The 14,999-nt window shown below is 36.6% G+C and overlaps 1 protein-coding gene across 3 annotated transcripts; it reads right to left on the bottom strand.

The window, feature by feature from the left end:
* Positions 1-4,011: 4,011 nt before the first annotated feature.
* LOC113039544 (uncharacterized) lies at positions 4,012-14,090 on the bottom strand. 3 transcript variants are annotated; one of them, XR_003275038.1, is made up of 7 exons: positions 13,990-14,090; positions 12,385-12,721; positions 11,917-12,255; positions 9,486-10,002; positions 6,814-6,945; positions 6,662-6,687; positions 4,012-6,528 (listed from the first exon to the last, which is right to left on the bottom strand). XR_003275038.1 is itself a non-coding variant. In XM_026197448.1 (4 exons), the coding sequence occupies exons 1-4, from the start codon at positions 14,038-14,040 to the stop codon at positions 9,887-9,889; spliced, it is 843 nt and encodes a 280-aa protein (XP_026053233.1). In that variant the 5' UTR covers positions 14,041-14,084; the 3' UTR covers positions 8,966-9,886. The 3 variants fall into 3 exon arrangements, 1 of the variants encoding a protein (XP_026053233.1); XR_003275039.1 differs by lacking the exons at positions 9,486-10,002; positions 11,917-12,255; positions 12,385-12,721; positions 13,990-14,090 and adding an exon at positions 11,474-11,897 and having other exon boundaries at positions 6,814-7,285; XM_026197448.1 differs by lacking the exons at positions 4,012-6,528; positions 6,662-6,687; positions 6,814-6,945 and having other exon boundaries at positions 8,966-10,002; positions 13,990-14,084.
* Between the last annotated feature and the right edge of the window lie 909 nt (positions 14,091-14,999).

Below are 14,999 nucleotides of genomic sequence, written 5' to 3'. Positions count from 1 at the left end.
TCTGGAAGAGCTTATAGAAATATCCTCTGATGCCAGCCTGAAAGCCCATTTCAGTGAGGTTTCATTCTGGTCTGAAATTGCAGAAGAGCACCCAATCTGTCACACAGCTGCAATGAAGGTGCTGATTCCCTTTAAGCACCACCTACCTCTGGGAAACTGGGTTTTCAACCATGACAGCCCTTAAAACCAAATACAGGGCCAGACTGACCCTTGAGGATGATATGCGTCTTGCCCTGTCAAAGATCTCCCCATGCATTGACCAAATTATTACTCACTGCCAGCAGCAATCCTCACACTGACTGATAAAGCCTCACAAATAACATGCAAGTATCGAGGTGCCAGACAGCAGTCATTTTGTAACATTTCTTAGTTTTTTCTCAGTGTGAAAACTGATATTTTTGTTATTGCACTTCAAATAAGGCTAATTTATAGGCTACTCCTAGGCTTACATTTTTAAATTACAAATGGCCTACTGATGTTTTTGCTATTGTATTTTCAATATTATATATAGGCTATTATTTATGCATTAACATATCTGGTTTTATACTAATAAACATACCGTTTGTTTGTAAACAACATGCTGCAAGCTTACAAGAGCTATAATATCATTAAATGTGAAGGGGAGCCCTAAAATATTTTCTTGGGAAAAAGGGGGTCTCAGACAAAAAAAGTTTAGGAACCACTGGGCTAGCGGACCCCCACCTGCTGTTAGCATTCCATTGACTCCCATTCATTTTGGCATCACTTTGACAGCGAATAACTTTACATCTGAGGCGTTTAAAGACTCCATTTGTCCATTAATTATTTCTAAAGAAACACGAAAATGTATAAAATGCTCCATTACCTTGTATCTTACGTTATGGTCCCGTAGAAGCAGTTTTTATAAAAATAGGCTAACGATTGCGTCATAACCAGCGACTCTCTGTCGCACAGTAGAGAAATGACCGTATGGACAGGAGGAGAAGCTCGCAGTCAATCTTTTACTGTCTATGAGGCTATCGGGGGGACGTGGAGGCATGAAGTCAAGGGAGATAATTAATCAGAATACTTACCAAAATTTGCTCCTGTTCAAGCTCGCCTTCTCTGGAAGATTCGGCGTGTGATTCAGATTTCTCTTGGCACAGCGGTTAGAAGACTTACAGGTTGCTCACGTGACATCTATGTCATCAAGCTCAGTTCGAGTCTGCGCAGTACGATCGACCCCCAGGAAGTACAGGTGCTACCCTGTAAAGAAGTTTTTTTAAGCTCATACACAGGTTCTACCCTGTAAAGAAGTTTATACAATAATTTAAATCTGACATTGATCTTACATGCTCTTTTTGTTCGAGTTCTGAAGAAACTGTACATTTATTTTCGTCATGTCACTACACTCAGAAACTTTGGGATGATATTGGTGTGTTTGTCAAGTGTACGATTTTGCCAGGCTTCTCAGTACATATGTAAAACATTATATTTGGGTATTATGACTCTGACCCCATTTTGACTCTTTTGTTATTAATTTAAATCTTTTCCTAAGCAAATTTCACATTCACAAATGCAAATTATCCAACTGTAAACCTGTATTCTGTTTTTCTAAAAGAAATGGAAAACTATCTGAATGTAATCTCAGTATCTACTAATAAGAAAGGACTGTTAGAATTTGCCCAAGCCTTTTTTTTGGTTTGTTTGTTTCTTTTTTTTTTTGTGGTTGATATTATGTGATGTATGTAGAAAACGATTCAACCCGGCGCTCCGGTGAGGTAAGAACTCGTAGTAGGTGCTCTGGGAATGGGGAAGCAAAACAGAATGAAAAAAACACAGGTCCCAGGCACTCAAAAATAATTCAGGTGGAGAAGGTAAACGTTAAGAAGCCTTTATTGTGGTATGGCCAATATCAAAATTAAAATGCCGACATGTTTCGACCACATTGGTCTTCCTCAGGGCAAAGTGATAATCACATTTAGTATGCTCACACATATAAATACTACAAATCACTCCAATCATCAATAAGCAATTAGTGGACTAATTAAGTTCAAAATCAACATACAGGTAATCAGGTGTATGAGATCAGGAAACTATAAAGTAAAAGACAAAAAAGGACAATGCAAAAAGAAAAAAAAATACAAATACATACATATAATAATATTAAAGTAACACAAAACAAAGCAATGATAAATGTAGTAAATACAAATTGAATGTATACCCCAGACTATATCATAAAAAACATTTGAACTCTATATCCTCATTCAACCCTGGTTCCAAGTGCATCCAAACGATGGATCCAAAATGACTCACGTTGGCTCAGTTTGCGAATCCTATCACCACCTGTATTTAAAGGTCTAACATGTTATAAAACCTCAATTTTTAGTAGAGAATCATTTTTGTTATGTTTAAGTAAAAAATGTGTGGCCATATGGTAGTCTGGATTATTGGTACGAATAGCATACTAATGTTCAGCTAATCGATCACGCAAACGTCTCTTGGTTCTGCCTACATAAAATACATTCTGACATGGGCAAGATAAATGATATATAATGAAGGTGGTGTTACAGTTAATACTATAAAAAAGGAAGTTGTTGTAACTCATGCATACAATTCCCAATCTGACCCAAACATCACATGTTTTATAAGAGTACTGGCCTGAACACAACTAAAGGCCAATATTCAATTATAAGTATAGTGCCGCCTGCTGGCAACAGGAAATGACTTATTTTATACTAACTTAAACATGAGATGTCTGATCTGCCTGAAACTTTTCATGTTTGATAAGAGTCCTGTCCTGAAAACATTTACATGTCGATATTCAGTTATAATCATAGCGCCACCTGTTGGCAGCAGGAAATGTGGCACAGATATTAACTATTTTATAAGCATATGGCCCAACGTTCACTGTTCCTCCTATGGGCACCGGGTGGTGGTGAGCCCGAGTGAGCCCGTTCATCGCTGCTTGCAGCTTTAATTTGATTCTTTTTTTTTTGCCATAAGTCTATACATTTTGTTATGTCTTTACTATAGTGATAATTTTGACTTATGTCTGTTCTAGAGATGTTACAACTTTTTGATAAAGCTTTAATTGGTTTTCTTTTGGAAATATGTTTCAAATTAATCCTGAATGCATTTATGACTGTAAAAGCATATCGGTGCATGTCAGTTACAGTACAGTTACAGTAGATGATCCTCACACAAATGACCTGTGTTATTTCATGTGGTAAAACATTTAAAGTACCACACAAATCAAGTGAGCTAATTATGTGGCACTGTGGTGTTTTTTGGGATACTTTAACACAGCATTTTTGATGTACTGTATGTAATAAATATGATATTCCTGCGGTACTACCGTCATATTTCTACAGGAATAGAGGTGTCTTACCCGGACATTTACTCGTACCTCATCGAGTCACCAGGTAAGCCAGTGAATTATTTTACTCCTTATTTGAAAGTGCACTTTTCTGTCTAGCCATACAACTAGCCTGGCTTAGCTTTCGATTAGCATCATACGTAATTCATGGTATTTCCATAACAGCCAGATATGGATGATGATGATGGCAGGTAGCCATGAATTTCAAATTTGGGGTTTTACAAACATTATTGGATCACCCAACCACAAAACAACTCTTTGGCATGTTGTAAGGTCAGTCCACTTCTTCCATCCACTACCGTATGGCGGTTTGTTTTCCCCTAAAAGTGAGTGTTACTCTATTCATATAAATATTCTTTGACGTTGCAGCGGTTGTGCGTATGATATGTGGTTTTAAAATATTTTTGCTTAGTTTATATATATATATATATATATATATATATATATATATATATATATATATATACATATACATACAGCTTCTATATAGATGCCATTAAAAGACCTACTTCTCATTCTTTTAATTACAAAAATGTCTAGTTAAAAATGTCTGATGAAACTGATCTGAGATCAGACGATTTCAATGAATTTGGGTTTACAGAGATCGCCCTCAACGCCAACAATTGAAATTTCTAAATGCTTAGAAACAACCTTGACGTCACGCTTTTAATTTGTATTATTTATTTATTGCTTGATAAACATACAAAATACCAAATAAACAACAGAAGAAACAATTCTTAATTCAGAGAAGTCCAAACAGCAGTATAACAAAAAATACATGGATACACAAAATAATCACAACAGGAAAATAAATAAATAAAAAATACAGAAAAAAAAAAAACCACTACAAGGGGTTTAATCATCAAACAACAACAACAAACATTCAAAAGACTACACAGTTTAAGAGTTTTTTGTGATACATAAGCTTTAGGTATTTGAAGAAGACCAATAAATCTTTCTGGAAAAAGTAATAAAGTGGGAGGTTATTAAATAATCTAAATTTATGAATGAAGTAATTGGCAAAATCACAATATTCTTAAACAATCCTGACATAACGAAGCCTTGTTTGCTGAAACCACGTGACTTGCCCAATTTGACATGCACTCTGAACAACTGATTCAAAACGAAAGATTTGTAAATGTTTTGAAGCTTCATTAAGCAGTGTTTCAAAAGCGGCCATCACTACACTGCAGCCTCCTGTTGTCGTCTACATTTCAGGCGAGGCGTGGCGAATCTCAAACAAGCCTTGTATGTAAAGGAAATAAATGCAAATAAATAAGTCCTCAACTAGACACACTAGGTTTAGTCATGTATGTCGTATGGGACTATTGTGCAAAAGCCTCAGTTTATAGCTTCATTTTGTTTTAGTGCATACCCTTCCATGATCATTAGCAATATTTAAACAGCTTGCTAAATAATTATAACAACAACAACAACAAAAAAAAACACAAAGAAAAGACAAATCAATAAAGTGAACAAGAGGTTTGAGGAAAACCGTAAGTCAGCTGTAGGTAGATGATCTTACGTAATAAAACTGACCTGAGTTTGGTGCTTGTAGCTGTAAAAATCTAGGAGGAGATACATATGTTGCTCAGTTGCTTTGACACAATCTTTTTTTGTTTAAAGCGCTATATAAATAAAGGGGACTTGAATAAATTCAAATTGCATTTCATTGTGCATTATATTATCAAGTGCATTCATTTGTTAGCAGCAATATAGGTTAGTGCATTAATTCGTGATAATGATAAGAAACAGATAAATGACCATTGTTCACCAATCTGGGTCCCTTCAGCAGCTTAATCCCTCCATATATCAAAAATCTCTGGAGACTAGTGCTGGGCGATATATCGAATATTAGCGATAATATCGGAATAATTTTTACTACGATGAAAAATTAGAAAATATCGGGAATACTGAATATTTCAAATTAAAGCATACTTTCCAAAAAGAACGCACCGAACAAAAAAGTAACACGTAACTGCGGACTGCTCTCCGCGCCTCTACTACGAGATCGTTCATGAATCCCCAAATCAGAGCTACACTATTACAAGAATACATTTTCTGCCTGGTGTTTGCTTATTTTAAGCAATCTGGCAACCATGCGCACGTGCTGACTCCTCATGGAGACTTGTTATAGCACCTATATATCATTGCTCTTTTGTTGTTTTTGATTGCTTCCACAGTCCTCATTTGTAAGTCGTTTAAGTAAAAGCGTCTGCTAAATGAGTAAATGTAAATGTTAATATGTGAGCAACAAGCTCCCCATCAAGAGGGTTTTAAATGTCAGTAGGAACATAGTTTCATGCCACAGAGCTTCTCTTAAAACCCAATGACAGATGACAGACTTGTGTTCTTAGCTAAAAAACTTGTAAAAAATAAAATTAAAATTAAAATAAAATACTTATCCCAGTTGCATAGTTTAAATTGTGAAATGCACGCACTAAAAAGTTGACCGAATACACTTTCTGTACTTGTTTTGCACTACTTTAGTTACAGTACATATAGGCCTTCATGTGTTCGTTTAATAAAAAGCAGTAAGTGGTCACTTGGTCTAGATTTTTTTTACCTGCTTAAATTAGCGGTTTAATCTAGTTTTTGTTTTGTTTTTTTGGTTTTTACCTTACCTCTTTGCGTCTCTAAACAGTGCTGTCTCCTCGCTAGTGAGAAATGTCATGTGTAGCCTTTAAGTTGTTACTATAGTTACTAGTACTAGTTGTTAGTAATAGTTGTTACACTATATATGCTAACTGATAAAATCATCAGTGCAGCGCTGATAAACACCTTTTGTGCAAACTGTGTGAACGTTATTACTGTTAACTATGCGAAGTGATATGGAACTGTAATGCGGTCAAGAGAGCTTCCTGGAACTATGTTAGCCGTGCATTTCCCAGAAAATAATTGCATACCTCTGAACGTTCATCAGCCAATCAGATTCAAGCATTCAACAGCCCAGTAGTAGGTTTTTTTTTTTCAGTTAATGTTACAATTATTTTCAATTGTTGCTATATGAATATATCAATTTCATTCAGTTCTACAGTGGTGTTTGAGGTAAAAATTGACTGGTACTAGTGATGTTACAGTGATATCTCACTGGCAGCCTCAGTCTCAATCTCATCAGGGGACGTCACATTAGCATTGTCCATCAGCATAGGATCAGACGGATTAGGGGATGAGTCATTTAAATTACCCATCTGTAATAAAACACAGATTCACAGAAGGTAAATGAAGATTATGTAGTTGCACATTATGCTTTTTCTTGATGCACCAACATTTTCTCTTCCTCAGTGTAAATAGACTTTTATTTAGTGTTCATATATATCTCACCTGATCACTGGGTTGTGCTGCGGTGTCTGTTTGAACAATAACAAAACTCAATTAAACACACATTACTTTGAGTAAAAAAACAATTTTACATCTTTTAAAGATTCCTTTCACACTTTTTCCATCTTGTTAAATCATCTGTGTGTAATACTCACCATTTTGTTCTGCTTGAAGACGCTTGTGATAGTAAATCACACCAACAGCTGCGGTCACGAACAACAGAACAACACCAACACCAACACATATCCCTGCTACAGCAGCTGAAGACAGACCTGAATCTGAAGCAGCTAAGGACAGACATCATTACTACATCAAGAATGATAATCGGTAGTTACATCTACAACTAGTTTTCTTTAGTGTCAGTCCCAAACACTGACAGTGTGAATGTAGCCAGTAAGCGGTCAAGGACACCTCATTCGTGTGAACTGAAGGTGGAGAAGATCTCTGTGCATTTACACTCCCACCCTACAATTCCTGGCTTTACTGAAACTCTGATCCCACAACCTTTTGGTTACAAGTTCTGCCCTCATTTAACTTAATTTAACGTAATTATATTTTAATAATGACTTGTGGTGGAAAAATTCATTTAACACTGCTTCTGTATGCCTATAGATGTCTGAGGATGACCTGAGAGGGTCATTGGGACAATTTGGTGTCAGAACGTGGTATTCCTTGGATGTGTCTTCTGGACCTGTGAGCGGACGGTGACTGATCATCCTGAACAATAGAAGTTCAGCCCTAACCCCGGTTAGATTTGAGGGAGAAAGGGACCGTCCGCCGAGGCCCAGAGGAGACACCACTGGAATCAGAAAAGGACCTGAGTGGCAACAGAACTCTCGGGTAAGAGACAGTTCATGGTATTCTAAATTTTGGGTTTTTTAAGGATTGGAATTTAAATTAGAAAAGGGACGAACCATAGCAGTGGGTCCTTCTCTGTGGGAAACACAATCGGGGTGATTGTGAGAATACTGCAGCACAGTTAATACATTTCTAAGGGGGAATTGAAACTGCTGCAACTGGCGTGATCGTAAATTGAGTTAGAAATTGAGATCAAAGCGATCCAGATATTTGGAAGCGATAAGCTGAGATCAAGCGCAAGCGGTTAACATATTTCTAAGAGGGAAAGTGAGACTGTGCGAGTATTGCCTCCCCTACTTGGGCAGGGGAAGTCTGATCTGTTGGGAGACGTCTGCCAGATTATAGGCGCGCCGAAAGGAAAAGGTATCCACAGAGAAGGAAACCAGCAGATATGGGAAAGTCTCAGAGCATTGTTGGATAGCGGAAGCAGATAGGAGAGAAAGGAGAATGATGCAGAAAGAATTAGCAAGTAGAAAGGAGGAAAAGAAAGGTTGAACAATTTGAAGAAAATGTAAATGCCTCACATAGACCTACTAACCGCTCTGATGTTGTTTTGCCAAGTTTAAATTAAAACTATCTATGAAAACTTGTGTGATATTCCTTTAAAATAATGCCTACTATAGGGGTGAAAATAGAACTTTAATCAAATAAAAAACTAAATGAACAAATTGTATTATTTACAAATCACAATTGTAGCTCTCGACATTTACCTGTGGCTATAACGTTATTACGACTCTAATTTATTTTATAGTCTCAAGCATTCAGAAATCATGCAAAAGGAAACTAAGCAGTTTTACTATGATAAAAACATGGTTTATTTTTCTAAGGGTTGTGAAATGCACGTTTTTTGTTGAAGAAATTATAAAGCCTGTGTCATCTATAGCAACAAGGTGGCCAAAAATTAAAGATTAAGTGAATATTTGAATGAAATGTTTTGTCAGTAGCCTAAACAAGGATTTGATTGTCCTATAGGTGTAACAGCAGCAATTACAAGGCATTTGGCTCCCTTTGCAGGCATTTGTAATAGCATACATAAATTGATTATTTTGTATTTGCCTACATATTTTAACAGGAATGTGCCTGAAAGTGATAAATGGACCCTGTTTTTACCTAAATGATTTATAATTTATTTTAATATATATTAAAAATGTATAAGGTGTATATTGTAGCTGACACCTAAATGAACACATTACAATTGTTTTATGACTGCAAGTCTTTCTCCTCAAATGATATTGTGCTTCAAATTTGCGTTTGAATCCATGTGACAAAGTAGCACAATTTACATATGATTTACAGTTTATTTTAATAAATATCAAACATTCAATTCAATTGTGCATTATAGCTGACACCTAGATGAACAATTACAGTTCTTTTTGTGACTAAGTCATTCTCCTCAAATGCTACTGACGTTAGAAAAGTGTATAACAATACAATACAGCGTGCAACTTTAGAGACGGTCCCTAAATTTGAGACCCTCGAACGTCCAACGTCAAGCCAACTTTATGCCTGTTTTATTTTTATTTTTTTGAGCTACTGGGAAGGTGCCCCCTCTAAAAGTTGGTGCCCTATGCAGACTGCGTACTCTGCGTGTAGGGAGCGAGGAAACTGAACACCTTTAATGTTCACAGACACTAGTCCATATCGAGATGTGATTAAATGTACAGCTCTACTTTTGATTTATTCATTAAAAAATGGCCGAATTCCGTGACGTTCTGCTTTATACAGCAAGTTCCATTTGTGACTGAATTCCGCGATTCAATCCGCTTTAGACGGGGTGAATTTATGAATGAAAGTGTGAAAGTTATGACACAAAATGAAGTTGTTACTTATTCTCACGTTTTTTAAAAGTGGGTAACGTATCACGTAGTAGACTACACCACTGTAACGTTAGTTGTTTATCATCTCAAAGTCTGTGCTTTCATTAAACCTTCATTTTTCTTGATAGATAGATTAGATAATCCATTTGTACCTTTTTCCTCCTGTGTCTCATGGTTCCCTCGCTTCGCGCTCACTGAGAAAATTTTCCAAACAAATCAGTCTCTTGCAGCTCTGGCGTGCTCTCGTGCTGCTGCATTCACTGCAGTCGGACATTGGAGATTCGCGCTCGTAAATGTTCAAATTGGCCATTACTTTTAATTCGTTGCTGCCAACTGGGGTGGCAGCAGGGGTGGCAAGGCTTTCTTTTAGGATGGCATTTTCCACCCCATGCCACCCCGGTAGATCCGCCCCTGTTTGTGCCTCAGATATTCATCCAGCATTAGCAGAAGTGCCATCAGAGTTATGGGCAAAACACAAATATGATGTGGGTTTAATTAAAGGATGTGAACCAGTTGTGGTCACCCCAAAATCTGATTACAGACCATGTCAACGTCAATTCCCTCTAAAACTAGAGGCAATTCGTGGTATAAAACCAGTGTTTGAGTCACTATTAAGAGAGGGAATAATGGTGCCATGCAATGATTCTCCAGTTCGCCCTCCAATTCTTCCTGTGAAAAAGATAAGGGATGAGGGTCAGCCCACAGATTGGTGATTTGTACAGGATTTACAGGCTGTATGTGCTGCTGTCAGGCAAAGAGCTCCATCAGTGCCAAATCCATACACAATTTTGTCACAAATACCACAAGATGCAAAATTCTTCTCAGTGGTAGATTTGGATTTTTTTGTTTTTTAGATTTTTTTAGCGTGCCATTTGATAAAGACAGCCAATTCTGATTTGCATTTGAATTTGAGGGCAAAGGTTACAACGAAGCCCTAAGAAGGAGTTTGGAACCTTTGACCCTGACAGCAGATACAGCTTTATTACAGTATGTGGATGATCTTTGCTTGTGTGCTCTTGATGAGCTTAAATGTGTAAACTGACACTGTGACCGTCCTGAAGCATCTGGCTCAGGAGGGCCATAAAGTCAGCCTGACAAAGCTGCAGTTCGTAAAACAACAGATTACATTCCTGGGGCATGTAATAACACCGAATAGCAAATCACTGTCTGAAAAAGGGGTTAAAGCTATAAAAGAGGTCCCAAAACCACTGACAAAGAAACAAATGCTTACATTTTTGGGGATGTGTTCCTATTGTAGAACATCTATTCCAAATTATGCAATTTTTGAGCTGCCCCTGAGAGCCCTGAGAGGGAAGGGGTTGAATTTATATGACAGGATTGAGTGGACAGAGAAAGCGGAAGAGGCATTTCTGAACATGAAAGTTCAGCTGTCTGTTGCGCCAACTCTGGGCTTTCCGACCCCAAATAAACCCTTTCTTCAGATGGTTGATGAGAAAAATGGATTCATGGCTTCTGTATTGTTGCAACATCATGGAGACAAGTTGAGACCTTTTTTCCAGCAAATTAGACCCAGTTGCAGCAGGTCTGCCACACTGTCTGAGGGCGTTGGCAGCTGCTGAGAAGGCCGTGATGGCTTCTAGAGAATTCGTAGGTTACTCTGATCTGACATTGATGGTGTCTCACGCAGTGTCCATGATTTTGCAGGAACAGAAAACATCACACTTATCAACAGCTCGATGGTTAAGATATCGTAGTATTTTGCTTGATGTGCCTAATATCACTGTTAAGCGATGCACAACCTTGAATGCTGCTTCTCTCCTTCCAACAGAAGAGGATGGGGCAGAGCATTATTGTTGTTTAACAGCACTTGAACAAGTGTGTATGCCACGTCCAGACCTGTCTGACGTGCCACTTGAAAATGTCCTCTTTGTGGATGGCTCAGCTTTTAAAGATCCACAAACAGGCCTGAATAAAGTTGGTTATGCCATAACAACTGCATTTGATGTTGTGGCCTCTGGCTCATTGCCATCAAATTATTCAGCACAAGCAGCTGAGCTTGTGACATTAACAGAAGGCACAAAAATTATTTTTTTATGTTTTAGTGATCAATGATTGATAAAAAGGGGGAAATTGTGGTGGAAAAAATCATTTAACACTGCTTCTGTATGCCTAAATATACCTGAGAGGGTCATTGGGTCATATAGTGGGGGGGAGCAATGCCTGAGGATGACCTGAGGGGGTCACCTAAGTCCTAAATGTGTGAGAAACCGCCCATAGAGAGTGTTTCTTGTTATGTGTGGAAAGTTACAGCGCTAAGACTTTGTAACCTTGACGCAGCAAGGGATATAAGGTGGAGGACTGCCCTCTTCCTGGGTCGGTTTCACCCTGCAGGAACTCAGTGTTGCTGTATGACTGTCTGACTTTCTTTGCAAAGAATAAAAGCTTTCTTTTAATTATACCTGAGAATGAGTCTGTCTCTTATGCTGATGAGAGTTGATTTAAATTTTGCCACGACAGACTCAAAGCTCACTTTTGACCACAATAAAAATATTTACTGGGATTATGTAAACATTTCAAAATGTATTTTAAAATTGCTTCATGGAAAGACTAAACTTTACTCACCAATGACAGAAAAAATGAATGTTTTCAAACTGGTGACACTGACACTATTCTGAAGGATGTGGCTGATGATCAATACTTTATATTCTCCAGAGTCAGTGTTTGTGGTGTTCATGATGGTCAGAGATCCAGTCTGATGATCCAGCTTCAGTCTGTCTCTGAATCTCTCATCACACTGAACATCTGAACAGATCTTACTCTGATCTCCAGTGATTTCAGCCATGAGAGAGTTATTAAAATACCATCTCATCACATAATTAATTGTTTTTATGATACCAGGAATATCAAAAGTGACAGATTCTCCATCCTTCACTGATATTCTCTTCACTTTATCAGGAGAATCTGAAACACAAACCGACAGCTGCTTGAAAGATGTTTTCTGGTAGGTGCTCTATCTTGACTTTCAGCATGAAACACAACATTAGTGCATGCATTGTCTTTCAAAGATGAAGGTTTTATTAAATGTCTCACCAAGAACAGTAACACTGAAGGTCTTTTCTCTGAAGCTGCTGCTACTGAAGATCTTCAGTTGATAGACCCCGGTGTCTGTAGTGTTGATGTCTGTGATCGTCAGAGATCCGGTTTGCTTCTCTAGTTTCAGTCTGTCTCTGAATCTCTCAGTCCCTTCATTACACTGAACATCTGTACAGATCTTACTGAGATCTCCGGTGATTTGAGCGATGCGGGTGTCATTGAAATACCATAAAATCTCTTCTTGTTGTGTTGTAGTAACATTAGTGTACAGAGTAACTGAATCTCCCTCCATCACTGGTACTGTCACTCTGTCAGTAATAAAACTTAAAAACACCTGGATACAGAGGAAAATATAATTATGAATCATGCCGGGGGTAGTGGGACATAATTATTTAGCAAAAAATAATCATTAAAATTATAATTGATCCACACATTCACTCATCAGACAAACATGCTTGAGTCTCATGGATGATCTTCAACAACTTATTGAACACCCTTTATATATATATATATATATATATATATATATATATATATATATATATATATATATATATATATATATATATACACACACACATATATATATATATATATATATATATATATATATATATTATACTATGTGTTGAACCGGCGTTCACCTCCGTGTTTTGCTTTTATGCCACTGACAGGACGGGGCAGAGTCATGTGACTACACAAGCGCTAGTATGCTTTTAAGGGGGAAGTATTAACAGGATTAAAAAAACAAAATAACCGACATGGGAAAATTACATCGGTTAGAGGTTTGGAATTTCAGTTTCGATTACTTTTCGATTAATCGTCGAGGCCTACTCTGAAGTGAATAAACCCTTTATCTTTATAGCCCTCTAAAGCACAATATAGGTCCATATCTCATTAACTCTGCAGTAAATTGGGTTTTATATTATGTGAGCATATAGTATTGGACATCCTGAATAAGAACCATATCTACAAAAGGCTGAAGTACAATGGTTTGACATTTTTTTTTTTCTACTTATTAGAAATGGGATCTTAATAGACTTTTAAAGTGTAATATTATCCTATATCTCGAAAACGCTGCTTTAAAAATGGTTTTATGTGAGGTATAGATATAGCATGAGATGTCCTCTTTAAGAATTGAGCTTTAATTTATTCTACTTATTATATAAAAAAAGTGTCTTAATTCCCCTCTAAATCGATGAATTTCCCATATCTCGTTTTCAAAAAATCTGAGATTAAAAAAAAATCTTCACATATAAAATCTGAGCGTTTAGAAGAAAAGCGCTCTGAAAGTGCGTTCCCTCTCTGTTGGCCCTGCTTGACGGTGTTTTTCTGAGGTGCGGTAGGCTTGACTCAGCAATAAAATCTCCGACTAAAGCAGAAAAAGGTTACCGTATGATATAAACAATTAAAACGGCGAACAAGTTGATCTTTTATCATTTATGGTAATTTGACGAGCTCTGGCGGGAAAGTTTGAGCTAACCTACTTTATATAAATTTATATAATAACTATTGCATAAGTTCTAGCCATGCAGCATAATACGCAGTATGCCCTTTATTACTTTGTCGTTTATAGAAAAGCGAAATTAGCAAATGTTTTACCAGGCACGAAGAACACACAAAATGTAAACAAAAGAAAAAGAGCCATTCCATAATTTTTCTAAAGCCTCTTTCATCTTGTTTATCTTCTTCTTCTTCTTCTTCTTCTTCTTCTTTGACGTTTTATGGCAGTTGGCAAACCAGCTTTAGGTGCATTTACCGCCACCTACTGGATGGAGTGTGGAGCATTGACGGTAATGAAAACTTAACTAGGGAACGCAACAAAACAAAACAAAAAAAATAAAATAAAATAAAATAAAATAAAACAAAAACAAAGAAAAGGTAAAGAAATAGGTAACTAACCCACGTTGTAATTCTTTAAATACTATTAATTACTTCTGTATCTTTGAGATACTTAATTAATCTGTGAAACATTTCTATATCCACAACATCTTTATTTAACATTTTCTGAAGTGAGATCTGATTTGTTTCTATATTAATTGATTCTGTAAGTTGTAATCTTTCCTTATCATATTTTTTACATTTTATTAAAATATGTTCAACTGTTTCAGGAAGATCACATTTTACACAAAGTCCAGACTCATGTTTACCTATTATAAATAAAGATTGGTTAAGTGCAGTGTGAGATATTATGCGGTCTTCCTTTCTTTTCCCACAAATTCTCCTTTCATTTCCAACTGTTCTTTGAATATTATATAAATGCCGTCCTTTATTCTCACCATCCCATTTAATTTGCCACATATATTTTAATGCTTTTTTAATTAGCCCTTTTATTTCTAATTTACTCAGTGGACTATTAAATTCTATGTCTGGACGTTTTAATGTTTTTTTTTTTTTTCGCTATCTGATCCACCACTTCATTACCTTCTATACGTGCAGGTATCCATACAAAATAAATAATTGTTTTTGATTGTATTCTGAATAAAATTTGTAAAATGTCTGACAAAATGTCTTGTCTAGTTGAGGATTTTCCACTCTTTAAACTTGATAGTGCTGAAAACGAGTCTCAACATATTACTACTTCCGGTATATTAATGTCTTCAACCTACTGA

This window comes from Carassius auratus, chromosome 22, assembly GCF_003368295.1.
Source record: "Carassius auratus strain Wakin chromosome 22, ASM336829v1, whole genome shotgun sequence".
In the NCBI taxonomy this organism is placed as follows: domain Eukaryota; kingdom Metazoa; phylum Chordata; class Actinopteri; order Cypriniformes; family Cyprinidae; genus Carassius; species Carassius auratus.
Note: the sequence above shows the minus strand (reverse complement) of the source record. Positions and strands in the feature narration are given on the sequence as shown.